The sequence below is a fragment of the Strigops habroptila genome, chromosome 3, assembly GCF_004027225.2.
Source record: "Strigops habroptila isolate Jane chromosome 3, bStrHab1.2.pri, whole genome shotgun sequence".
Lineage (NCBI taxonomy): Eukaryota > Metazoa > Chordata > Aves > Psittaciformes > Psittacidae > Strigops > Strigops habroptila.
In genome coordinates, this window is record NC_044279.2 from 25,718,233 (window position 1) to 25,743,826 (window position 25,594).

At 43.7% G+C, this 25,594-nt stretch overlaps 1 protein-coding gene across 7 annotated transcripts in view; it reads left to right on the forward strand.

Annotated features, from left to right (window-relative positions):
* Positions 1-11,637: 11,637 nt before the first annotated feature.
* Positions 11,638-25,594, forward strand: part of LOC115605968 (ankyrin repeat domain-containing protein 26-like) — a 61,023-nt gene continuing 47,066 nt past the window's right edge. For all 7 annotated transcript variants that reach the window (XR_003990771.1, XM_030481154.1, XM_030481152.1 and 4 more), the window contains exons 1-9: positions 11,638-12,044; positions 16,158-16,272; positions 16,518-16,691; positions 16,804-16,910; positions 17,436-17,573; positions 18,376-18,509; positions 22,114-22,164; positions 25,153-25,186; positions 25,266-25,335. Coding sequence is in view for 6 of the 7 variants with exons in the window: in XM_030481154.1 (XP_030337014.1) it covers positions 11,842-12,044; positions 16,158-16,272; positions 16,518-16,691; positions 16,804-16,910; positions 17,436-17,573; positions 18,376-18,509; positions 22,114-22,164; positions 25,153-25,186; positions 25,266-25,335 (1,026 nt within the window). In the remaining variant the exon portion in view is untranslated. The remainder of the gene's footprint in view (positions 12,045-16,157; positions 16,273-16,517; positions 16,692-16,803; positions 16,911-17,435; positions 17,574-18,375; positions 18,510-22,113; positions 22,165-25,152; positions 25,187-25,265; positions 25,336-25,594) is intronic.

The following is a 25,594-nucleotide window of genomic DNA, read 5'->3' on the forward strand; positions in this document are numbered from 1 at the left end:
CGACGCTCTAAAGGGTGAGGACCTGACACTAGTTCATTTCCTTCGTAGCTGCTTGTCTGGTGCTGTGTTCTGAATTTGTGATGAAAACAGTGTTAACAGCACAGGGATGATCTAGTTGATGCTGAACAATGCTTGCCCAGGGTCAACGCCTCTTCTGTTTCTCACACTGCCCTGCCAGCTGGTGGGCTGGGTGTGCACAGGAAGCTGAGTGGGAGTGCATATAGCCAGGACAGCTGACTCCAGATGAACATCCCATCTGATGTCTTTCTAAGCAATAAAAGCTGCAGGGCAGAAGGAGGAACGGAGGACGTTTGGAGATAGGGAATTTGTCTTTCTAAGTAACCACGATGTGTGACAAAGCCCTGCTTTCCTGGAAATGGCTGCAAAACTGCCCACCAATGGGAAGTGGTGATAGAATGCCTTGTTTTGGTTTGCTGGTGCACGCAGCTTTAGCTTTACCTGTGAAACTTTCTTTCTCTCAACCCACAACTTTTCTCACTCTGTTGCCATGAAAGTTGGTCAAAGAACTCTCTGAGACTCAATGGAGAGTTTTAAAAAGCAGGCATCCTTTATTGCAGCACTGGACGCACAGGGGATCACTCCACCTCACGTGGACCTTTGGAAGAAAGTTGTAGGGCGATTTTGTGTGTGCATGCATCTTCTTATCCCCCAAAGCTGCAACCATCTTGTCACTTCTAGAGTGTTCAATCGTCCACCAGCTTGAACTGGTGTTCTTGGTTAAGACTTCACATTAACCTAAGTCATAGATCTTGGATGGGGAGAGGAGGGCTTAGGCCTGTTTCCATTTACATTGCTGCTCTCTATTGCAGTGTTGTCTTTCTGGTCACCTTAGTGTTTTCTCTTGTGCCACTGCTGCTTTAGCAGATGCAAAAGCAGAATGTGCTGGGTCTGACAGCAAAGGGCTTGCATAGCATGTTGGACGAGGCACTGCAGCCGAGAGCCCAATCGAAAGAGCATGTTGATCAGACTGACAGGGAAAAGGCTGAACTTTTGGAACAGGTGAAAATTTTCCAGATGCCTAGCCAATATCCTGGAGCACTGTGTCCACCTTTTTGTCGAGTTCTTACACACATGGCTTTTTCTGTTATCCCTGCCATTCAGGCGCTGAGTATCTTGTCATTTGGTGGTCATGCAGGAAGCAACAGATAGAGACTTACTGCAGCTTCTCTTTTCTATTTTGAAAGCATAACAGCGAAGCACAGCAAGCGCTGAAGCTGGTAGAGGGGATATGCAGAGACACAGCACGTGTGTACAAAGAACTAGAAATAAACTTCAAACTGGAGAAAGACTGTGAGAGGTACGGCTTTTTAGTATGGTGAAGAGGTATCCCTGAGTATAAGTCAAGTTTTACTTAACATTAATGTACAAATAGGCGCATATAACACTTTGTGAGCCGATTCAAGCCTCATCTTACTTCTTGCCAGGTGCTTCTGTGCATGAGCCTATAGTTTTCCATAGCTGCCAGAAGAACTGCGAAGGCAGCTTGCTTTGTACTTATCCTGGGGGAAGTTTTCCATTCTTTTCACATGAAATTTGGACCCTCCAGGTGATTTGTGGCACAGGAATGCTGTATTTTCTCAGTAATTCCCAGTGTGCCAAGTCCATTAAAGGTGAAGCAAGTCATGCCTGCGCTGTTTATGTAAGAATATGTGAAAGAGGATGCTTCTTCCTGTGCTTCATTGTTTTTTTGACCAATTTGCTGTGTAGGATGAAGACGCAACTGCACAGAGCTATGAGGAATGGAAGGGTATATGAGGAGAGAGAGAGGGAGTCCAAGATCAGTTCAGAGGAAGACATGAAGAGCAACTCCTCTGAAATGGCCATTGAAGGTGGTGGGTTAAGAAGAAAGGTGAGCTCTGGTTTGTTTGGGGCTATCATGGTTTAAGAACAGCCTGTAGCTCAGAATCACGCAGCCACTCGCCCACTCCCTCTTTCATTCCCCCCACTCCCGGAGCAACAGGGAGGAGAACCAAAACAATGTAAACCCCACGGGTTGAGATAAGAACAGGCCAATAACTAAGGTACCATACAAAACTACTACTATTACCACTAATAATAATAATGGTAAGGGAAATAACAAGGGGGGAGAATATAAAAGTGAAAGGAGAAAAGGTAAAAAACAACAAACACAAGTGATGCACAATACAATTGCTCATCACCCTCTGACCGATACCCAGCCCGACCCAAGCAGCGATCTGGGCCTTCGGGGTGACTCCCCCCAGTTCATATAGTGGGCATGACGTGCTGTGGTATGGAATACCCCTTTGGCCAGTTTGGGTCAGGTGTCCTGTCTCTGCTTCCTCCTGGCTTCTTGTGCCCCTCCTCCCTGGCAGGTCATGAGAGACTGACAAGTCCTTGATCAGGGTAAGCATTACTTAGCAACAACTGAAACATTGGTGTGTTATCACCGTTGTTTTCAGTCTAAAGCTGAAAACACAGCACTGCACGAACTTCCAAGAAGGAGAAAAAAACCTGCTACAGCTGAACCCAGGACAGAGGCTTTCATGCTAATTTTCTGGTTTTGTTGTCGGCTTGTTTGGTTTTTTTTTCTTTTGCGACCCTTTTCCTGTACGTTTTGTGTATGGCCAATTATGTGTTCTCTTCTTGATGTTCCTTCTGTTCTTGTAGTAGTCTGCCGTCCCACCAGGATGTCATGTCCATGGGTGAGGGTCAGGGCTGAGAGCAGCAAGGCCCAGCACAGGCCTGGCTGCAGCTTGAGGCTGCGGCAGCATCTTCAAGGTCTCACGGATGAATCCCTTCTCTGGCAGAGAGGAGAGCAACAGTGCCCCAAATCAAACAACCGTATGAAGTTGGCTTTGCCCAAGATCAGCTCCTGACCCCTCTCTTAGGCACAAGTTGGGCAGGAGGCAGTTCAGGTTTTGCTTTTCTAAATGGTGTCGTTGTTTCCCAGGACAAAATGCAATGAGGAAATGCAGAAAAAATTCTTTAACATTGCTCACTAATAGCTGTCTGAGCCCATCCTTACTTAGTCATGGGGACCCACCAGTAGAGTTCCCCAAAGTGCTTTTGTCCTGGCTGTTCAGTAACATGTAACGTTTTATCTACGCTGCTCACTGCTCAGCTCTGTTGCTAAAGCAGCCACATTTCAGAGCTATGTTTGTTTTCAGAAGGTATTATTGTAGAATGAGTCAACAGCCTTTGCAGTGGCTCATTTTTAGTCCAAAAGTAAGGGGTTTGTGTGTCTCTTGGAAGAGACGTTATTTTGAATGACACGGAAGGGCATTATGTTTAGGTGGCTTTAATTCTCAAGTTTCTACTGTCTGTTAAGACACTCTTTCAAGTGCCTACTTATGCTAGTTTCCTCCACTTTTTGTTGTTGTTGTTCTTGTTTCTTAAATAAAAGACAGGACATGATGATTTATGTTCACTAGGTATAGAAAAGGTATGTTTCCAGAGGGGGAGGAACAGGAAGACACAGCTGTAGCTGACCACTGAGACCTATTGCAAGTCTGATATTTCCTGCAAATTTTTGAAAATAGTCTGCAGCTTTGACCTAAAGAGAATACATCTTCCTCCACGACTGCTGTAAAAGCTGCGTTCTGATCACTACTTAATTAATCTTTTAAGTGCAATGGAAAACGAAGAATATCTGTATCTTGTCCTGTCAGTTCTGTAATGAAGCTTTGACTGTGGTGACAGCATATGAAACTTCCTCTAAAGTATGATACATGGTTTCTGAGGAAACCAGAAGGGCCTAGGTCTGGGTGTGTTTGATTTCCCAGGAGCATCTCACTTTTTTTTCCCCCCGTCTACAGCTTGGTGACCTTTCCCAGCAGCTGGAGAAAAGCTCTAAAAAATGCATGCAGCTAAAAGCACGAAATCATGATTTGCGAGAAGAGTTGTCCACCATGCGCAAGAACCATGAAAAACTGGAGAAGAGCAAATGCCAGCTAGAAGAAGAGGTGGCTAACCTCAAACATCATTTGGAGACTTCTGCTATCAGAAATTATGTGAAAGCTGTTCTTGTTTTAAAAGAAGTTCCTGGCTTCACTTTAGTTTCAATACTGAGTTAGCAGATGATAATTACAGACTTGATGGCCAATCCCTTCATTAATTTTTGCCCTCTGCCCCCTCCCTGCCCCCCCTCCCCCACCGTCTACAGGTTGGTGACCTTTCCCAGCAGCTGGAGAAAGAGTCTAAAAAATGCGTGCACCTAGAAGCACAAAATTGTGATTTGTGGGAAAAGTTGTCTGCCATGTGTGAGAACTATGAAAAACTGAAGAAGAGCAAACGCCAGCTGGAAGAAGAGGTGGCTAACCTCAAACATCATATGGAGACTAACATGGTGGATCACAGCCAGATATTGCGGTACGAAAGAGAGATAGAAGAACAAGCCGCGCAAGGAAGAAAACAAGAAATGAAAGAAATCCGTCTGACTTTTCAGGTAGGTGAATTTCTCACATGTCTGTAGTTGCTATTACAGATTTCTGTTATGGTCATCATTTTCTAGCATTTTATTTTTGGTGCCTGATTCCGTGTGGCAGTGCTGTCTTTCCTGGAGTGTGGTGGGAGAAGGGAATATGTCTGGGCCAGGGTTCTCACTGAGCAAAGCTGGGCCCTTGAAACTGAGTATGTGCTATTGACTGGCGGGGAGAGATCAGCCCCTGAGCCCTCTCTTAAGCACAAGTTGAGCGGGAGGCAGTTCAGGTTTTGCTTTTCTAAATGGTGTCACTGTTTCCCAGGACACGATGTGGAACCTGAGGAATGCTATCAGAAATTATGTGAATGCTGTTCTTTTTTGAAAAGAAGTTCCTGGCTTCACTTTAGTTTCAATACTGAGTTAGCAGATGATAATTACAGTCTTGATGGTCAATCCCTTCATTAATTTTTGCCCTCTGCCTCCTTCTCCTGCCCCACTATCTGCAGGTTAGTAGACTTTCGCAGCAGCTGGAGAAAGAGTCTAAAAAATGCATGCAGCTAGAAGCACAAAATCGCAATTTGCGGGCAGAGTTGTCCACCATGTGTGAGAACTATGAAAAACTGGAGAAGCGTACTAACCAGCTGGAAGAAGTGGTGTCTAAATTGAAACATTATTTGGAGACTAACATGGTGGATCACAGCCAGCTAGAGCAGTGCAAAAGAGAGATAGAGGAACGAGCCGCACAAAGAATAAGACAAAAACTACAAGAAGTCAGTCTGTTTTTGCAGGTAAGTGAATTTCTCACATGTGTCTGTAGTTGCTATTATAGATTTCTGGTATGGTCATCATTTTCTAGTATTTTATTTTTGGCACCTGATTCCGCATGGCAGTGCTGTCTTTCCTGGAGTGTGGTGGGAGAAGGGAATATGGTTGGGCCAGAGTGCTTTTAGGTATAAGCAATGTGCTGGCAGTTCCCTGAATCAACAGCTTGCCCAAGGTAGATTTCCAGTTTGCAGGTTTTGGGGAATATCACTGTACACTGGTCTTGTTCTCGCTGCTCATCCTTGAATGGGTATTGTAACTTTCAGGAATCCTTTTGTCTGTGCCAGAGACAGTGCTCTTTCATGAGTAGCTTTGATGAAAAATAGTGCTAAGAGGGGGTGCTTTCTGAACAAAAAAATTATCTCATGTGGTATTTCCAGGGTTCCGCCTTGATGGCTGAAGGTAGTGAGGAGGAACGCTTGCCTCACTGAGTAAAGCTGGCCCCCTGAAATTGAGTATGTGCAATTGACTAGCGGGGAGAGTTCTCTTTTTCTTTGTGGTGGTTGAAAGTGCATTATCTGTTTCAGACACAGACAGCTGCCCAGGACAGATTAGAACAAATCAGAGGCAGTCTTTATGATATTACGATAGACATATTAAGAGATCTTCGATGTGAAATGGACAACATGCAAAATATCCATCATGAAGGTATTTCTCAACAAGAATCCCTGCATGTGGAACTGGAAAGGTACAAAGAGATGTATCTGAAGGGAGTAAACTTTAGAAAAAGCCTAGAAAATAAACTGGAAAGGTAAGTGCATGCTGTTTTGGAGTGGTAATAAGATTGAGGAGAGATGACAATGGACCCTACACAATTCAATGTGAATCAAGCAGAAGCCACTTTATTGTTCCCACGATCCCTTTATATACAGAGTTTTCTATCCCTAGATGCGGTCACGCGCCTTTTGATTGGTAAAAGCCCTCTTGCACGAGGCAATCACGCGGCTCAGTAAGTGTCCTTATTGGATCACCTAATTCCTGGTGTTCTTCCCATGTATCCGACTGCAGATGTTTTCTTCCTCTTATTTTCTTCTTGGTATGCGGCTACGTGTTTAGAAGAAGGTCTCTGATGGCTGGTTCACATCCTCTTATCTTCTTCTTGGTATGCGGCTGCATGCTTAGAAGAGGCCCTCATATGGCTGGCTCATCACATGTCCACTGTCCTCCAAATACGACCCCACATATGATACTACTTTTTCCTCATGCATTTTCCTCCTAAAATCCCCCTTCTACATCTGGTCAGCATTATGTATGTAAGCGTAAGATAGCATATTTGTTAGGAAAGTACCTCAAGACCCTTCCCCTTCATTAGAGCCGTCTCTTTAGTGTTTCAACAGTACCGCTGATCGTGACATTAATAGGGTATGTTTTAAGTTCATTGTGTTTTAACAGGCAGTCTTTTTGTCAATCTCTAGTCATCTCCTCCACTTACTCTGCATATCGCAGAAAAGATAAATTTCAGGTCACTTACTGCTTGAATAAGGATAGGCCTTTCAGAGAACAGAATTTGATTCTGTGAAGGGAAAAAAAAAAAAAAGAATCTTTTTTGACTCCATTTTAGCAGCATGTCTGAGGTTTGAGCTTTCCTTGGGAAAGGGAAGGTAGCCCAGAGTTCTTATGCAGGTGATGTACCTTTCAGAAGAAGCTATGTAAATACATGGCATTCACAGATTGCTCTGAAGCCCTAATGCTGAGAAGCCCTAAGTGTTGTAACTCTTGCTGCTCCTTGCAGGTAGTGTGACTTCTTAGAAATAAACTCCAAAAAATCTCAGATCAAATGATGCTCTTGTTTTGGATGCTCCGAATCCCTTTCACTTTCAAAAGTCATGTAATAGTCATAGACCTGGAGGGTAACTTTGCAGAAGTGTTACTACCAAAGATGACTCTTCATTTGTTTCTGAATGTTTCAGAGCTAATAAGAGACTAGCAGAAGCCAACACTAAGCTCCTTCAGGAGCGCTGTAGAAGGAGATTTTCATTCACAAGCATTGATGACAGTGGAGATCTGTCTGAAAGTCCAGTTCAGTAATTCAACTGAACTGGGACATCTTGGCAACAATTTGACAATGGACCCAAGTCTATGTCTAGGAAGAACTGTCCAAAGCACAACCAGCACCTCAGGGTCATCAATAAATGTGGCTGAAGCCTGTGTGGAAAATACGGTAAGCATTTTGAAATAGTCGTCTCAACTACTGCTAAAGAGTATCCATAAGCAAGGTTATGCTTTTTAGCCTAAAGTTAGAATCCATTTATAGATCCAAACCGTATGGTCCAATATACCGAAACAACTGCTAATGATCAGTTTGCTTCTGACGCAGGACGACATTCTGTGCCAAGCTTTGCAGATCCTCAGCAGACCTCCCCCAAGGCCAACGACACACAACCTACTGATCTAGCAAGAACATCAGTATGGTGTGACCAACCCCCCCTGGCAGCTTTTGGGTGCGATATGGAAGCGTCTCTCGTTGAGGCTTTGATCATCAGAAGGTGCTGGAGCAGAGAAGTCCCAATTCCAGAAAAGAAGGAGTGGTTATACTGAGATGGAATGTTTGCCTTCTACCGACTAATTCAGGGTCTGCAGTTTGCAGGCACTGAAGAAGAGCAGCCATGGCCACCACAACGGGAGGAAGATGACAGTTTTGTGTTGCTAAGACCCTGCATTTAATTCCAAGTATTTTGTTCCAACCTGCTATTTAAGAAACTGTGCAGTCTAGCATGTGTCTTTGTTTGCTTTGGTTCCCCCTTCCGGCTCTGCTTCTGCCATCCCTTGTTCATGCAGCTGTCCCGTTTTTCCCTCTGCTTTCCTCTGGTACAGACTAGGACCTGTCTGATTGCTGCAAAATGGCGACGGCTGCTAGAACTGTTGTGACATTTTAGAACTGCCACATTTTGTCACAGAGTTTGAGTTCTTTGCACCTTGCTGGTATGGAAACGAGAGTTGTATTTTTGAAGAAGCCTTTAGGCTTTCTTCCTAGGTAGGCTATTAAGACTTCTCTGTCTGCTCTTGCAGTCAGTCGTATAGACTTCTTTGAGGATAAGAGAAAGCAAGACCTTAGGTCTGAGGATGAGCTCTCCTCTGCTCACTTCAGCTCTATTCACAGCTGTATCTTCAGCTTGTCCTGGAGGCCAAGCAAATGCCCGGCACACGTGTCTTTTTCCTCTGAGGAGGCTTGAAGTACAGTTACGTTAAGATTGTGGCCTCAAGTTGAGGGATTGCTAATAATTAGTTCCAGACTCTTCCTGTATTTCAGAGCAATCCTCCTTGTGGTCTGGCCAGAAGGTAGCGGGTGAGCTTCTGGTAGCCATGAAACACTGGCAAATCCCACAGGTTTTGATCCCATGGAGAGCTGACCAATTTGCAGCCCTCAACGGGAAAAAGTGTTAGGAAACATCTCTCACCTGTACCAGAGCAGTCAAAGGGAAGTTCAGGTTTTGGTACTTTGTATTGTCTCTCCATGCAGACAGCAGGTGGAGAACATCTTGGCCTTCACTTTGTATTGTCTCTTTGAGAAACTTGGACATGACCTGTCTGCAAGCTTGTTCCTAACCTGCTCTGTGCAGCTGGTTGTCAGTGAGAGTGGAAAGTTCTTGGCTGGTGGAGCAGCAGCATGCAAAATCAGTGCTGGCACCTAGCATAATAGGAGGTGATAGCAGCTACAATGGGGTGGGAGGTGAGGGGATAAAGAGAAGTCCGGTCAGTTCCCTCACTTGAAAGTCCATCTTCAGTGTTATTGTGGGGACGCTTTTTATGATCTCAAAGAGGCCACTGCAGTCAGTGGAGGCTCCTGGGGCCTAGTAAATGAATGTGCAGCACTGATGCAGGGATCTTGATTTGGCATTGGTTTCTTTTTCTCTGATACTGTTTTTTTACTTTTAAACCTCTTTTAGAGGTTTAAAAGTAAAAAGTTTTAAAGATACTTTTAAACCTCAGGTATGGATTAAAACTAAAAAAAAAAATTTGGGTATCTTCAACATCACCTATGAGCCAAAGAGATGAAAGAAATAGTAAAAACTTACTTAAAAAAGCTTCCAAAAATTAATGTAAACAGCTGATAATTGGTTTAGTGATAGATTCTACTTCATCTTGCATCTCCTTTTTTTGCTAATAATGAATGAATAGCGCCTGTTGTGCTCATATGACTATATCCACAGGCCCCATCAGCACCGCCCTACCTTCAAAGCGTGAAACTAAATTTCAGTCCAACGAGCTACCAAAGTCCCTACCAATTAAAGCTGACTCTGTAATCCCAGGGGTTTTCACTGATACAATTTTGAAACTTATGACATTTGACAGGGATTGTGACGTCCTGGTCTTGGTTGGGGAGCAACCTGCCCGCTTGAAAAAGGACTTGAGAAGAAATACTTTCTCCTGGAAAGAGTGTAGTGTTTATAATGCCATCTTGCAGCTAAAATCCTACCTTTTTTCAAAGATGTCTGGAAAAAAACAAATACACCCAATTTAAAAAATGCACTTTGCTCTCCATTTCTCCATTAACTAGTTGGACTGATTACACAAATACTCTCAAAATTGCTACTCATAGCCATTTTCCAATACTCATAGAACTATGAGAACATAGAACAAGGTTTTGCAATCTAAATTTACTTTGCTGTGGTTTCAGGAAGTTGTTTTGGGGTTTTTCTTTTCCGTCTTTTAAAAACTATGATCATCATCATTATTATTATTTTAGCTTTTCCTTCCAGAGATCAGGTCTGAAACAACAGAACACTGCTAATACTCTTAGAGTCAACTAGTGACTGTACATCAGGCAGTTTGGTGCGAGAGAACACTGCCAGAAGCCAACAGGCTTAAGAAATCTGTGAAGGCTCATCCTGAAAAGGAAAACGAATGTTTTGATAGCTGTACCATTATTCGTGATGAAGGAGAAGAAAATATTTAAAAGGGCTGCATCTTGTACTTGTGCAGCTTGGTGCTGTTTTCTTGTCCTGTTGTAATAAATATTTTCACTGCTAATCATAGTGAAATGTGTCCCTCTGAATCAGGCTTGTTTGCCTGGGTTCAGCTGTAACAGTTATTTTTCTCCTTCTTAGTAGCTGGTGCAGTGCTGTTTTCGACTTTAGTCTGAGAACAATGCTGATAACACACCAGTGTTTTAGTCGTTGCTAAGTAATGCTTGCTCCAATCAAGGACTTTTCAGTCTCATACTCTGCCAGTGAGGAGGGGCACGGGAAGCTGGGAAGAAGCAGAGACAGGACACCTGACCCAAACCAGCCAAAGGGATATTCCCTACCACAGCACGTCATGCCCAGTATATAAACTGGGAGGAGTTACCCGGAAGGCCCAGATCACTGCTTGGGTCGGGCTGGGTATTGGTTGGTGGGTGGTGAGCAACTGTATCCTCTCCCCTTGTTATTTCCCTTATCACTATTCTTATTGGTGGTAGCAGTAGTGGTTTTGTATTATACCTTAGTTACTGCACTGTTCTTATCTCAACCTATGGGATTTACACTCTTTCAGTTCTCCTCCTCACTGCTAATCATAGTGAAATGTATCCCTCCGAATCAGGTTTTGTTTGCCATCTCTCCGTTTTTCACAAATTCATATCCAAGAAGAAGTTCCTAAAGATAGTGTTCTGGAAAGGTGTTTGATTAGCCAAATAACCTAGGGCATGCTGTACTATGTCATTACCCCAACATCCTACAGTATCTTATAGTGAGGTTTCACCACCGTGAACCACCTGGGGCATCACAGAGGCAGTACGAGATTGAGAATGATTCCCTATTCATCTATACCAAAGGTGTGACCTTGTCTTTTGACTTCTGTACCATGTTTTCATATATTCAGTGTGCGTGCATGTTTGTATTCTTTTGTGGTAGTGCCAACTCAGCCACATTTACTGGAAGTAACTTTCTGCCAGGCATGTTAACTAGATGATGTCTGAAGGCCCCCTTTGTCCCATTTCCTACTGTATTAACCTTTGCCTCCTGTTCCTTTGGCATCCATTTCACCGCAGAACTGTTTTGTCCGTTAACTCCTTTATGAGTTAACTTTATGAGTTCTAGTTCTGCACTAAAAGCCCTTCCTCAGTTTGCGCGATGTTGCTTTTAAAGCAAACCGTTCACAGGCGGGGTACACTGACACCCTACGAGCCTCACAGCAGCCACCCCCGAGGAGCCGCCGCTGCCCGCCCGGCCTGGTCCGCACTGCCCTGGGCAGCGCCGCGTCCGTGCCCAGTTACCCGGACCGCGGTCGCAGCGCGGCGCCTGAGGGGGAGGAAGCGCCGTCACGCCTCGTCTAGCACCCTTAAGGGCGGCAGCCCCGCGGTAGACTTGAACACCGCGTATGCCAACGGCCCCCCACAGCCCCATCCGACCAGGCCAAGGCCGCGCCTGCGGAGCCCCGCGCGGCTGTCTGGCGGCGGCGGTCGTTACCCCTCCCCTCCCCGTCACCGCCCCACGGCGCCTGCGCGAGGCCGGCCGTGGTGTGCGGTTGTGCCCCTGAGCCTGTAGGGGTTGGAGGGGGAGGGAGCTCTGCCCCGCAGCAGCGGTACCGTACCCGAGGCCGCTCCCGGGTCGTTGCTCGGGGCTCGGCACAGCCCGCAGGGTGCTTCCTGCAGTCGCTGCGCTGAGGCGGGACCGTGCCCGCGATCCTGCGGCGGGATGAAGAGGATCTTCGGGTTCGGGAGGAAGAGGAAGGGGCAGCCGCCGCACGGCAGCGACTCCCCACCCCGCCCCGCCGGTGCCTACGAGCTCCGGCAGAAGGACCTGGGCAAGCTGCACCGCGCGGCCGCCAGCGGCGACCTGGCCCAGGTGCGGCAGGGGCTGAAGAAGCACAGCGTCGACGGGCGGGACAAGGCGGAGCGGTGAGCGGCGCAGGGAGGGCGCTGAGGTCCGGTCGGGGGTCCTGCAGCGCCGGGTGCCCCGGGAGCAGCTGCCGCCCCCGGCAGCAGCTCAGCGGCGCTGGGGGCGAACGGCCGCGGCAGTGCGGGGAGCGGGAGGGCCGCTCGCAGCCGAGCTTAGCCCTCGGCTGGGTGTGGGAATCAGGCTTGCGCTGCCAGAAGCCCTTGAATTCGGCCTAGCATCCAGCCGTCGCCTTTTTCCCCGGCCGCCTCAGTGCCCTGTTCGCCGGCGTCGTACTTCCTTGCCTGGGGGCGCAGGGATGGAAGGGTGCTGGCAGCAGCCTGCCAAAGGTGAGTTGCAGTTGAGCCGAGAAAGCTGCACTCCCTTAACTGAGGGTAACTTAAGGAGAGTTCAGCAGTGCAGGTAGGAAAGAATCACAGAGCAGAATAAACGTGTGCTTTGTTGATGGTGCATGCGCAGTTGCCTGATGTACCTTTTCTGACTGTGGTGTGGCAGCCAAAGCAACACCCTGATTTTAGGCGGCACTTACTTTGGTACAGCTAATCAGTATCTTGGATTGGAAGGTCGAGGCAGCAACTTGCAGGAGTAGCTGCTGCTTCTGGCAGGTGTTCCTGTGTAGGTTTTTGAGTCAAGCATAGCAAGTGCTTGGCAATTGTATCTTAAGGAGAAGCCCTGGACTGCAGCAGCGCTCCTAGTGATCCATCGTAAGCAGAAGGGAATCAGCTTAAGTTTCTGGGTCTTGTATGTGTCAACCTTTTAATGCCTTTTCTGAAAAGAGTCAGAGTCAAAACCTTCTTGATGTTCTGAAGAGATCCGTGTTTTACCAGAGTAGCTCAGCTCTTAGGCTGTCTGTCCTGAAGATTGGACTTCTGACAGCCAGCTAGTTTACTGCCTCAAAAACACCTAGATTTGAAGGAGAAGCAAGGAAGAGCATGGTAAGCAGGAACTTCAGTAATATGGGTGGTGTGCCTGAGTGTTGCCAGTCAGTATTTGTTTATGCATCTGGAGATGGGGGATGTGGTTTAAGGTGGATTGAGTGTGTTCTGTGCATATTCCAGGTGCCTGAGTCAAGGTGCCCAATGGCATTTATGGAAATAGCTGCTGAATATTTCTCTGATTCCCCTGTACACTATATCGGCCATGAGGGTTGCAGGCCCACCCGTGCTTGTGGGTGTGCTGTGAGTTGTGAGTGACCACCAGATGCAATGGTGTTTCAGAGTTTCATCGGGTCCTCCAAGGACTGGAAGAGTAGATATCACTGAAAAATAGAAGGGAAGAATAGGAAGTGTGGGAAGTAATGGCTGAAGTGTGTGCTTTGTTCCTATGAATATCTCAGTTCTGATCCTCAGGACTTCCAAAAGCAAAATCCTGTAGCAGGGACGTGGCAAGTATCACACCTGCAGGCTTCTTCCATAAAGTGGGTCCTGTAGCCCATAAGACCTCCCAGAAAATGCACCTTGAACAGCATCAGTTAGGAGCAGGGAGTTTTTCAGAGGTGGTCTAACAAAGTCTTCAGCCTTGCTGAAAGAGACACACAAACCTCAGCCTAGAGTTGGAAGTACTGTAGGTGTGATGCTGGCTAGTCATGAATCGTGGATCCAAGCTAATTGCTAAGAGAGATATACCTTGTCAGCTGCCTGTCAGAGTGAACTCTAGAGCAGCTTGTAGCTGCTGGGTTATTGGCTCAAGTGCTGTTAGAAGTGTGTGCCACCAACCTGCAGTTTCCCTGTGGTCTCCCAGTGGGGTGGTTTTGCAGGGAGAACTGCTTGGGCAGTTCTCTTCTACCCCATGGGTGATCAGTGTGCGATTGCAGCCACAGGAGGAACAGAGTCTGCCAAGGGTCCCCAGGGCTGGGTGGCTGAGCAGCTTTGGTATTCTTGTGGGGACAGGCAACTGTGAACACTCTGATATTCTGTGCCAGCCTCTTCCCTGAAGTGGATCTTCTGTGGAGCGTAGCAGGCCTTGCTTCAAGCAGAGCCATCTCCTTCCCTGTTGGCGGACTGAGAGGCTTGGTTGAGGAGGGCAGCAAGAGTCTGCAGGTTTTCTGAAGGCTTTCCTGTTTGTGGAGCCGATAGTAACTTCTTCACGTTTGTCATGTTTCGTAGTGCTTAGTGGTAGTAGCAGCTTTATGAAGGAGTCCACGATCATCTAAACCAGTCCTGGTTAGCTTTCAGATAGTATCGGTCAGTCATTTCTTCAGAGATGAAGGATTCTGCATACTCGTGGGAATTTCTCAAAAGTGGTGGTAGTCATTCTTGTGATGCTCGAGTCTGTTCCCTGTCTGTAGTAAGACGTTGAAGTTCTTTTGAAGTTTTGTATGTTTTTCTTGCCCGTAACCTTGTTGCCCTGGAGGAGATTCATCAGCTGCCCTGTAACAAGAAGTATCTTGTTATTACAAATTGCTGTGTTTCTGTGGGGTTTTTCTATTGCTTCACCTTGAAGGGGGGAGGGTCCTGGCTGTTTTCTAGCTTGTCTCCTGCTCTGTTGGGACATGTGTCCTGCAAAGCAGCAGGCACATTGCCTTCTGCACAGAGTGAAGCTTGTGCTGCTTAGTGCCTGTGATTTAGGGGGAAACCCATGCAAGGAGGTCTGGGTGATTGTGTCTTTGCATACAAGTAGGCTGGTTAGTTGACATCAGACTTAAGATGTTCTGTGGTTTGAAGGAGCCCTTCTCTTTTTGGCAAGGCGTTAACTTGAGGAAGAATTTCATTTTTCTTTTGCTTCTCATTTTGTGTTTCACTTGCTTATGCTGGTCATCTTTTGTGGAAACACGGTATTCCCTCCTTGGAGAGGGCTTCCTCTATAGTAGGCTTTTTATTGCTATAATAGTTATATACATCAGGAAGGTCAGATATTACTTTCGTAGAATCACAGAATAGTTAGGGTTGGAAAGGACCTTAAGATCATCTAGTTCCAACCCCCCTGCCATGGGCAGGGACATCTCTCACTAAACCATGTCGCCCAAGGCTCTGTCCAGCTTGGCCTTGAACACCACCAGGGGTGGAGCATTCACAACTTCCTTGGGCAACCCATTCCAGTGCCTCACCATCCTCACGATAAAGAACTTCTTCCTTGTATCTAATCTAAACTTGCCCTGTTTACGTTTGAACTAGTTACCCCTTGTCCTACCACTACAGTCCCTAATGAAAAGTCCCTCCCCAGCATCCGTATAGGACCCCTTCAGATACTGGAAGGCTGCTGCAAGGTCTCCATGCAGTCTTCTCTTCTCCAGGCTGTACAGCCACAACTTTCTCAGCCTGTCTTCATACAGGAGGTGCTCCAGCCCCCTTATCATCCTCTTGGCGCTCCTCTGGACTTGCTCCAACAGCTCCATGTCCTTTTTATGTTGAGGACACCAAAACTGCACACAATAGTCCAAGTGAGGTCTCATGAGAGCAGAGTAGAGGGGCAGGATCAGCTGCTTCGACCTGCTGGTCACGCTGCTTTTGATGCAGCCCAGGATACGGTTGGCTTTCTGGGCTGGGAGCGCACACTGCCGGCTCGTGTTAAGTTTCTCATCAACCAACACCCCCAAGTCCTCCACAGGGCTGCTCTGAATTTCTTCTCCATCCAACCTGTAGCTGTGTTTCCTGTAGTCAAGATTACAGTGTTCTGCTGTCTGGTTTGCCGCACCTTATCAGAGGCACTTGGGTACAAGTGTTTGCAGCCCTAGTAAGCAAGCTAGAGAAAAACCAGAAATTCTCAAAGTGCGGGGAAACACTGATGTTCTTGCTATAAACCCCATCTCCTACGTCTCTGATACACTTCTAGCACATGAATGATCATAGAGATTTACTTGCTGTAGTCCTCAGATTCCCGATCTTTGGTCTCTGTTGCTGTGCCATGTGTGTAGTACTGCTGGAGGCAGTGACCAATGCCTGGGCACAGGAATCTGTGAAGGAAATAGCACCTTACTAAGTGGACGCTGTGGAGCCTTTTTGCCAGCCAGCCTCAGGCATTTGGTGTGCAACTACTGTTACTGGTAGTGGAATGAGAAGTCTTTTCTTAAGCTTGCTTTTTGCAAAGTGAAACTTGTGATCATACCCATTTACCGCAGCCTGAAATTATTTCCTTAGTTGTCTGTCTGTGCTAATTTAATATATTTTAATTTTTAGGACACCTCTGCATCTTGCTTGTGCAAATGGCCATGTGGAGGTTGTCACATACCTAGTAGAAAACAAGTGTAAGCTAAATCTTTTTGACAGCGATAACAGATCGCCACTGATGAAGGTATGTGAAATATGTTATGTTCTTGTAAGTGGGGCTTATCGATTATGCACTAAATGATGTACCTTGCCGGGTTCTTTATATAGGCTTGTGTAGAAACATGTATATTGTAATTGGTGTGGAATAGGCATGTGTTAGCTAATCTTTGAGGATGCTCTTTTGTTCCGCTATTGGGAAGCTGAGGGTATTGTAACAAAGTGAAATGTAAATGCTGGAAGTTTTTTTCCCTTCTTGTGTTTTGTTCCCAGGCAGTACAGTGCCAGCAAGAAAAGTGTGTGGCTATTCTGCTAGGGCATGGTGCGGACCCGAATCTGGCAGATGCGGATGGCAATACTGCCCTTCATCTTGCTGTCATATCTCCTAATACATCTGTAGCAGGACTGTTACTTGAGCATCATGCCAATATTGATGCCCAAAATAAGGTAAATTTTTATATTTGTTACAGAAGCTCTTTCAGAAAGTCATGTCAATACTTATCTTGAAGGGGCTTTTTCACTTTGATTTTTAACTTGATATATTTGTATGTCCTTTCAGGAGGGATATACCCCGCTTATTCTTGCTGTCTCCGAACATCAGGAAGAGATAGTAGAATTTCTTCTTAAAAAAGGAGCTGACGTGCACGCTCGAGATCAGTGTGAAAGGTGAGGGGTATGTCAAAACTCTGCATGGGTCTCTTTAGTATGCTTTAGGTTGGATTGATGAGAGGCATGGGAATGAGCTCTGAAAAAAACCCAGGGAGCCACACAGAAGGCACTATTTCTGTGTGCCTTGTGAAAGCAAGTCTGCGCCTGGCTGCTGTCATACCTCAGCGGATGCTTTTTGCGCTGAGGATTGCAAGAAGGCGTTGTCTGTGGTGGCCCTTCTGGCAGGAAACGTGCCATTAGCTCAGCAGCATTGCCTCAATTTGAAAAACCATCCCCTGCATAGCCCCATAGTTTGCATGTAAGTGTTGTCTATGTGGAAGCTTTGTCTGAAGCTGGAACATTTAATTGTTTTGACTCACTCTCCCATTTTATTGTTGCTCTTAATACTTAATGAACACTGCCCTTTCTTTTGTTCCTTTTAAAGTAACAGGGAAATACTTTTTTTGAGAGCAAATATGAATAAAAATAATTCTAGTGCTTGTGTAGTACTATCTGTTTCATATGATATTTTGGACGTTTCAGAACCCCACTTATGACTGCTGCTTCTGGTGGGGAGCTTAATTTGATAAAAGTTCTTCTTCGGTATGGTGCTGATGTTTCCCATAAAGACACTAATGGATGGACAGCTGAGGATTATGCTGTTATCCATGGATATTCTAGGTAAATTTTCAACTTTATCATTAGAATAACTTATCTGTTATCAGTGTGGCTTTTGAACATTTTTGGGGAAACAGCACCAAGGTTTAATGGTGTGTTGAGACCTGTCTTGTAGCTGTGCTCAGTAATGCCTTCCAATATGTATTGTTCCTGTGTTTAATGTTAACTTGGAATTGAGGAAAATTTCCACCCAGAATTCTCTGATAGCTTTTAGATTTTGTTGTGAAGCTCACGTGTGCCCAAAATAAACTCTAAAAAGTGACTGTATCCTACAGTTATCCAGAGGTGGAACTTGGCAAACTGAAATGGGTGTAAACTCTCTCTCCAGATCAGCACCTTTGTCCTTACTAATTTCCACTACAATGACCAGAAACTACAAGCTCTTTTTTTTTTTTTTCTTTTTTTTTTTTTGCAGGAGATCTAGCTGATATCCCTTTTGCTAAAATCTTTGGCAGTTTACTCCTCTTTGCATAGCTTTGTACCTCTGGGTGTTCCTTCTCTAAGGTGGTTATGTGTGCTTAAAAGCAAGGCTGAAGAAAATGTAACAAGCAGGAGTTAATGACTTTGTAGGAATGAATATGCGTCTATAGAACAAACATGACCATAGTGAATGTTGAAGTTTGTAATAGTCATGCAATAAGTTTTGTGTGTATTACCCTGAGTGAATACATCTGAGTATATGAATTCATATGGCTATGAATATGTGTAGGATGAGCAATAAGTGGCTGTTAACTGTTCTGTTAAATGGTCTATGTAGATATGTAATTATTTTTACCAAATATATTTCCTTCCTTTCTCTATATAGTCTTAGTAAACAACTGTCAGAATATGCAGACTGGGAAAATACTGGAGAAGCTTCTGCAAGTGATGCACGTAGCGCTCGGCACCGGGCAGGAGCTTGTGACTTTACATTGGGTGCACCTGCTATGGACAGAGGAGGTAGGATCCTTAACTATGGAGGAGCTCTTGAGGAAAATCACTATGGCATTTTCTGTAGGTGGTTTGTATTGTTAACACTTATTGTGCTCACCATTGAATTTAGTGGAGGCATCAGATGGATAGCACAGAAGGTTGTGTGAATGTGCTTATTGGTTGCTAGTTGGAGGTGCTTCTTGTCAGGATGATTTGTGTGCTACATGTTCGTTTATAGGATTGTTGCCTTCTGCTTGTCAGGTTGCCCATCTATATAGGTTTTCCTCTAGAGAGAATGGGGACAGGGAAGGAACTAGGCAAGAGTGGTTTTGTTTTTCAGGTGTGTAATTTTACCTACAGATGGCCATTCAGCTTGTGAAAACCCAATTGCAAAAGCAATAGGTTCATCTTGAGTAGTTGTTCATGTTTCTATAGTTGGGAAGCAACAGATGAGTTAGCAGGAAGATAGGTGTCCTGTTGATTTACAGTGAGTTTATATGTCTTTGTTTCAATATTAATACTCATCTGCGCTAAAATCTTCTTAGTGAGTCATCCTCTTTCTCAGCATCAGTTAACGTTTTTTTTCCGTGTAGTTGCTTAGAGACATACTCTTAAGAAAAATTATCTTGGAATGGTAACTTTGTTAGCAACAACAGTGTAGCATCTGTGTTGTATCTTCTTGGACATTATTTGATTTGCAATAATAAGAATGTTTTTCTTCCACTTTCAGTAATTTTATTAAATAAACTTTACAAAATCCTTATTAACTTGTGATCTAGAAAAACAAATTGCCTTGTGATCAAAAAATTAACTTCTTCAGTGAGTTTTTAAAATCCACTGTATGCTTATGAGCTCACATATCCATAGCAGAATATTAGAAAATCAATATTTTAATGTAAATGAAATTTTGTCTTGTACTTTACATCTCAGACCCTACAGTGGGAGATTTTATTCTTTCTGAGTTTTTAAAGGTGTTATGTCAGAACTATGTGACAAATGGGCAGCAGACTGTTCACAGTTCATTACTCCTTTTTTTTAAATATGTCAAGAAATAGAGTAAAACGTGGGATGTTTATGTGATATTTTTCCTCATTGACTTTTCCCAGATACGTGAATTTAATTTAGAGCCAAACTTTGTTGTTTTGATTTGGAAACAGTTGATTTGATCTAATTAAGAAAGTTTCTTGATAGGTCAGAGGAAGATTTTTGGAAAGGGCTTGGGACAGGTAGTTTAATCAGCAAAATGTTGTTTTCACCCAAACAGCGCTCTCTGTTACTGCCTCCTGTGCATGTAGATAACTACTGTAGTACCACATGGTAATGTCTGGCAGGCCTGGGTTATTTTAAAATATGTGGCTTGGAGAATAATATTGTCACATACTCTCAGGGAAATATGGGTTCTTGATCCAAATAATTTGCCCCATTCCTTGAAAATTGTACTACTATTAATATAAGTCCATAATATTATGAGAAATCTTTACTAATGCCACTTCGTAATTTGAAGAGGCATAGTAAGCATGAAGAGAATGTTATGTGAGTTAAGGACTTGGGAGGAGAAAGTATGCTCTCAGTCTTTTTCTAGTAGGGCTTGTTTTTCTCATGAGTAGTATGAATCCTTTTCTCCTTGTACTCAGTCTCTTGAAAGATGACCCTGGCTTGTTGGGTGAGAGAGATTAGTAGCATATAGGGAACATTTATTAGCGTTACTTCTGTAGTTTCTGACTTGCAGCCACAAAGCACAGGTCCTGCATCATGAGAGTCCTTTTGATGTGTTGCAGAAACAGGCATTGAAGCCTCTGTTAAGAGGAGAAGCTGGGATTATCTTGAGAAACCAGAGAAACGGCCGCTTTGGAATTATTTTCTTTTGCTCTTCTGTACTATTTTTCTGGGATCTTCAGTGTTGTTCTTATTCCTTCTGCTGCTTTTGCACTCTTCAAAATGCTCTCCTCTAACAAGCAAGTCGTCATATTTAAGAAGTTGGCTCATGCTTATTTATAGGCTTACTTTTTGTCAGAACATGAACCTTTTTATTAATGACAAACAGGTTTGCAAAAACTTCCAAATGAACGGCTTCCAGCCCTAGCATATTGAATTACAGACTTTTTAGATTTGAAGTTAGAATTTCTTTGGCAGAAAATAATAATTATGCAATTTTTCTAAAGACAGGAAAGATTCAGATCTCTAGCATGACTAGTACTGCTGAACCCAGGACAGTCTGCAGTGGCAGTATTTTTTTTTTTTTTTTTTTTAGCTACTGCACTGCATATTAGTGATTTGTTCCTTCAGTGTTTCCCTGAGTCCCTACAGAAACTGTTGGGTCTTCATCGTAGAGATCCTGGAGAAGAAATGAGTGCTTCGGTATGTTTCACATCTCCTGAGGTCAGGAAAAGTTGTCCTGTGTCACCTTTTAAGAAAACTGGGAAATGGACGAGGGATGAGAAACTATCTTGAGGCCCCTTTTTACCTCTTTAAGTGTGTTTTTGGTAGGAGTCCTTTTGCCACATCCATTCCATGTATCTGTAGTAAAATCAATTTAAGCAAGACTCTCTCTTCTGCTCCAAGACAAATGTTATGGCCTTGTCACAAAGAAATTTGGTGTAAGGTAGCTGCAATAGCAGAACCCAGAATCACACAGTTTGTTGACTTGAAATATAAAATTTTTTACTAAGTAGGATGGGTAGAGCAGGTGGATAGGTGATTTATGTTCTGAAACTTGTGTTCCACAACAGACAGACATGCATATGCACGCAAACATGCATGCATGATACTCACACAGTCAGTGCACTCAGTTTGGTTCAGTTCTGGCTTGCCCTATAGCCCTGGGGGAAGAGGGTATTCGTTCTGACCACTTGTCATATCTGCATTCTGGCTGGTGGCATAGCTTCCTGTATGTGAACAGTTCAGCACGGTCAAGTCAATGCAAGTAGACTTTTATCTTTAAACTGAGGTAGGAGGGGTCTGTGTTTGCGTCAGACACCAACTGACACAGCTTCCAAAGTGAGCTGGTTAAAGGCAACAAGTTCTGGGTTGCTTTTTTAGTAAGGGGTAATAAACATGCTAAAACTGTAACTTGTGATGAGTGAGTGTAAATAACTTAATGGCTCAAAGTTGTGTGGCAGCATGAATACCAAAGCCAATATTTCCTTCAAAATTTCTGGGCAGTGCATCTCCAAAGTTTAGTTGTTAGTAGCTAAGGATTTTGGGGATGCTTAGAGGGAGGGATTTTAAGTGTGCTGTATGTGTAAAGCACTCTACAAATATGAAGGAATTACATTTGCAGTCTGTGCTAGGGAGGGGCTAGTCAAGTTGAGGGAGATACAAAGTTGACAGTAAATTTGTGGTAGTCTGTTTCAGTATTTCAAAATACTGGAATATGAGTATTTTACATGAAGCAAGTAAATTAAGTTACGCTGTTTGATACTGTCCATTGAGAGCAGACTTCTGTAGATTGTGACTGGTTTTGTTTCTAGCGCTTACAACTGTAGAGTAGGCTGATAGTCACAGTACATTCTCCCACTGCTATGGCTTTGTTGATGTACTGCTTGTGTTTTCCAAACTTCTGGGAATTCATATTTATTCTGTTGTCATTGTTTCGTCTGTCCTTTCCATGCCTTTTCCTAAATGGATATAGGAATGCAACAATCTCCTAACCAGACATCAAGAATGGGAAAATCAAGGAAAGGTATTCTATGCAGTAACACTTCAAATATGAAATATGTTTTAACATACACAAATATTAACTCACGTATGATGTTTATTATGCTGGAGGTCCCTGTTTTCATGGTTTTGGTTTTATAGATTAGATTTGAGAGCAAGCTTTGCATGCTTTTTATTTGTTTGCATGTTTTGCATGGCTCCTTTATTATTGAGTGTCTGCTTTGTGTCATTAATGGTAGTAAAATTTTTTTTTTTTTTTTTTTTAAATATGCTCTTCTGTTACTCCAAAATGGCAATGGACTTTAATTAAAGTTGGAAACAAGCAGCCCCCGGAGACTGCTTTTCTAGATTCTGTTTCTATGGTAGGGCATTAAGGTCTGTGTGAAAGCTAGCTCGTGAACTTTCTCTCTTGCCTTCTAAAGGACAATGTGACCTGGTTTTGATCATTGCTTAAAGTTGCTATACATTGAAATCAAAAGTTCAGATAACTTACTCAGCTGGTTTGATTCATTGTAACTGTACTAATTGAAAATATAATTGAAGCCACCTGTGAAGAGTTTGTAACAGACTGCTCCACACTATCTATGTAGAGACAGATTTTTATTCAGCCTGAGAGGTACATGTATGTGAGACTGCTAGCAATGAGTGAGTTAACACAAAACTGTGGTATGTCAAAGTAATTAAAATTTTCAAATATTATTTGTTTGCAATAGGCAACATTAAAAATCAGAGTCTGTGTTAGTATTTTATCTGGTTTAGCTTGTTCTTGCACTGGAAGTTTCACAAGACATGTCTACATGACTTGTCCACACTGAACCACATACACTGTATTTCATTGTCTGAAAGCCCTGTTCAGGTCAGGAAATGTACTCATCAAAATTCTCACATAAACCCTGTCTTTAGGTCAGACAAAATTTCCATGTTCATTTGTGGTTTACTGCTAGTAGAGGAGATGTCTTCAGGCATGATATGCCATTGTTTTCTTTTTCCTTTAACGATTTTGTCCAAGACCTCGGTTTGGTTGTCATCATGCGACTTTATGGAAGGTCAGCAATCTCCTATTTATAAGCAACTTCATTTTGTTATGGTAGTTAACAAGAACTAGTTACTGAGAGCTTGGGGAGTGCTGAGATAGCTACTATGTGGAGGATTTTTGTGGGTTTGATTTTAGTTTTGTTTTTTCTTCTGTCTTGGGAATTGAAGATCCCTTTTATTTCATCTTAGTTGTTGGTAGTTGAGAGGTTTTAGCACTCTTCAGGCTGGATTCCTATAGTTCAAGATTTCTGTCGTACGTCTGTGATATGCTAGAGTGCACTCTCATTGAATTTGCAAATGGTTCCAAGCTGGGGGAATCAGTAGATACACTTCAGGTTAGCACTGCCGTTCTCAGGGACCTTGGCAAACTGGATAGGCGGACTGTCAGGCTTGTCTCATGAAATTCAGCAAGGGAGAATGCCAAGTCCTGCACATGGAAAGGAACAATAGCTACTTGTCACAAAACATACTGGGACTGCCTAGCTGGAGAGCTACTTTGCTGAAAAGGCCTGGAGGGTCTTGGCAGAGAGTGAGCTGAGAATGAGTCAGCAGCATGTCCTAGCGTCAGCAGTGTCCTGGGCTGTATTAAGAGCATCGTAGCCAAGAGTCTGGGGAAGGTGATTGTTCACCTCTACTCGGCACTCACTGGGTTGTGTTCAGCTCCCTAGGTATAGTTTTGAGCCCTACATGCAGGAGGAGCTGGACTCTTGTTCACTCTGAACAGTGAGCAAGTTCAGTGGAGGGCTTTCAAACTCACCAGGAGCAGGACTACTTGCCTTTTGAGGAGCGACTCGGGAAACGGGGCTTGTTCAGCCTAGAGAAGAGGTGACTTTGAAGGGGACCCAGCAGTGACTTCCAGTACATACAAGGAAAAGGCAAAGCCAGGTGCTTCCCAGTGGTGCATGGTAGGAGGCAGAAATAAGAGGCATAACTGGAAATGAGAGTTTCTAATTGGATAGGAGATGCTTCGCCATGATAAGGAGAGTACAGTTTCCCTCCTTAGAGGTGTTCAAGACCAGACTGGTTTAAAGCTTTAAGCAGCCTTATCTGACCTCATGGCTGAGCCTGCTTTGAGAAGGCAGTTGGCTTAAACGCTTCCTGAGGTCCCTTCTAACCTGATTTATTCTGTGATCCTACATGCAAGCTGCTTCATAACACTGATGAAAGCTTGGAGTGTAATATAGAATGTCCTGATTATGCGCCTTTTATCTGTTGAATACCCTTTTTGGTGCAATGTAGAGAACTGGTGGTGATTTTTCCACCTGAGAATAAGCTTTAGATCTTGATTATGCTTTTTGATTTTATTTACCTCTTCTGAATAATCTGTAACTGGGTAGAGCAGCAGATCTTGGTATTATATAGCGTAATGTTACATAAGATAGTAAAATCTCTGAATGTGATGTGTACTCATGTGTGTAATATCAGTACTTCAGAGGTTCATTTACTAACTGTCTTGCTAAGCCACCACCATTTTGTTAATTTTTTACTAACGTAGCATATTCATGCTGTGGGGGGTTTTGGGTGGGTTGGGTTTGTCTGGGGTTTTGTTGTGTGGGTTGTCTGGGGCTTTTTGTTTGTTTGTTTGGTGTGTTTTGGGGGTTTTTTTGTTTTGTTTTGGGTTTTTTTTGTTTGTTTTTTTGGTTTTGTTTTTTTTTTTTTTTAGCTTAGAAATGATTCTCAAACTTCTAGCTATAATATTAGAGTCCAAAGGAGATACAACTCTGGCCTTTTTGGGGTGTTTTTTTGGTTGTGGGTTTGTTTTTTTTTAATTAATTTATCATCAGTGTATTATTACTTTAATTAATTTATGGTATTTGTTTTGGAAATGCATTTGTTCAGGCTGTCTTGTGTTGAATTGACTACCCCAAGCTTCATACTGTCATGACCTGCAGAGTTGTCCATGTTAAATGTTTATATCTTCTGGTTAATTGTTAGCATGCGAGATCTAATTTCAACATGTTGCTTAATGTTTGAACAGCAATGGATGGCTTTTCCCAAGGAGACTCAATAAGGTGAGACTTTAAAAATGCCACTTTAACACTTACCTGAGGAATGATTTGCAAGATATGGTACTCATTTTGTCTTTTTAAGAAGCTCTGAGGAGAGGAGTGATGACAGTTGGCATACTTCTGAGGAAGAAGAACTCGATTTTACCCCCAAGGTATGGTGTGTTTACGAGAAAAATGTCCTGTAAAAATAAGTGAGTTGAAGGCAAGTTTTTCTCTGGGATTGACAGAAACTGCAGTTCTAGCCAATGTTGTTTTCTCCTTAGAAGCAGTCTCTGGCCTGCCAGCCTTTCTTCTGTTGTGAGCTTTGTGAGCGTTTCCTATAAGACTGTGGCAGAGCATGCAGCAGATTTGTGGTTTGGGGCAAAAGAGCAATAGGTGATGAGATAAACGACCACACTGTTAACCTGTTCA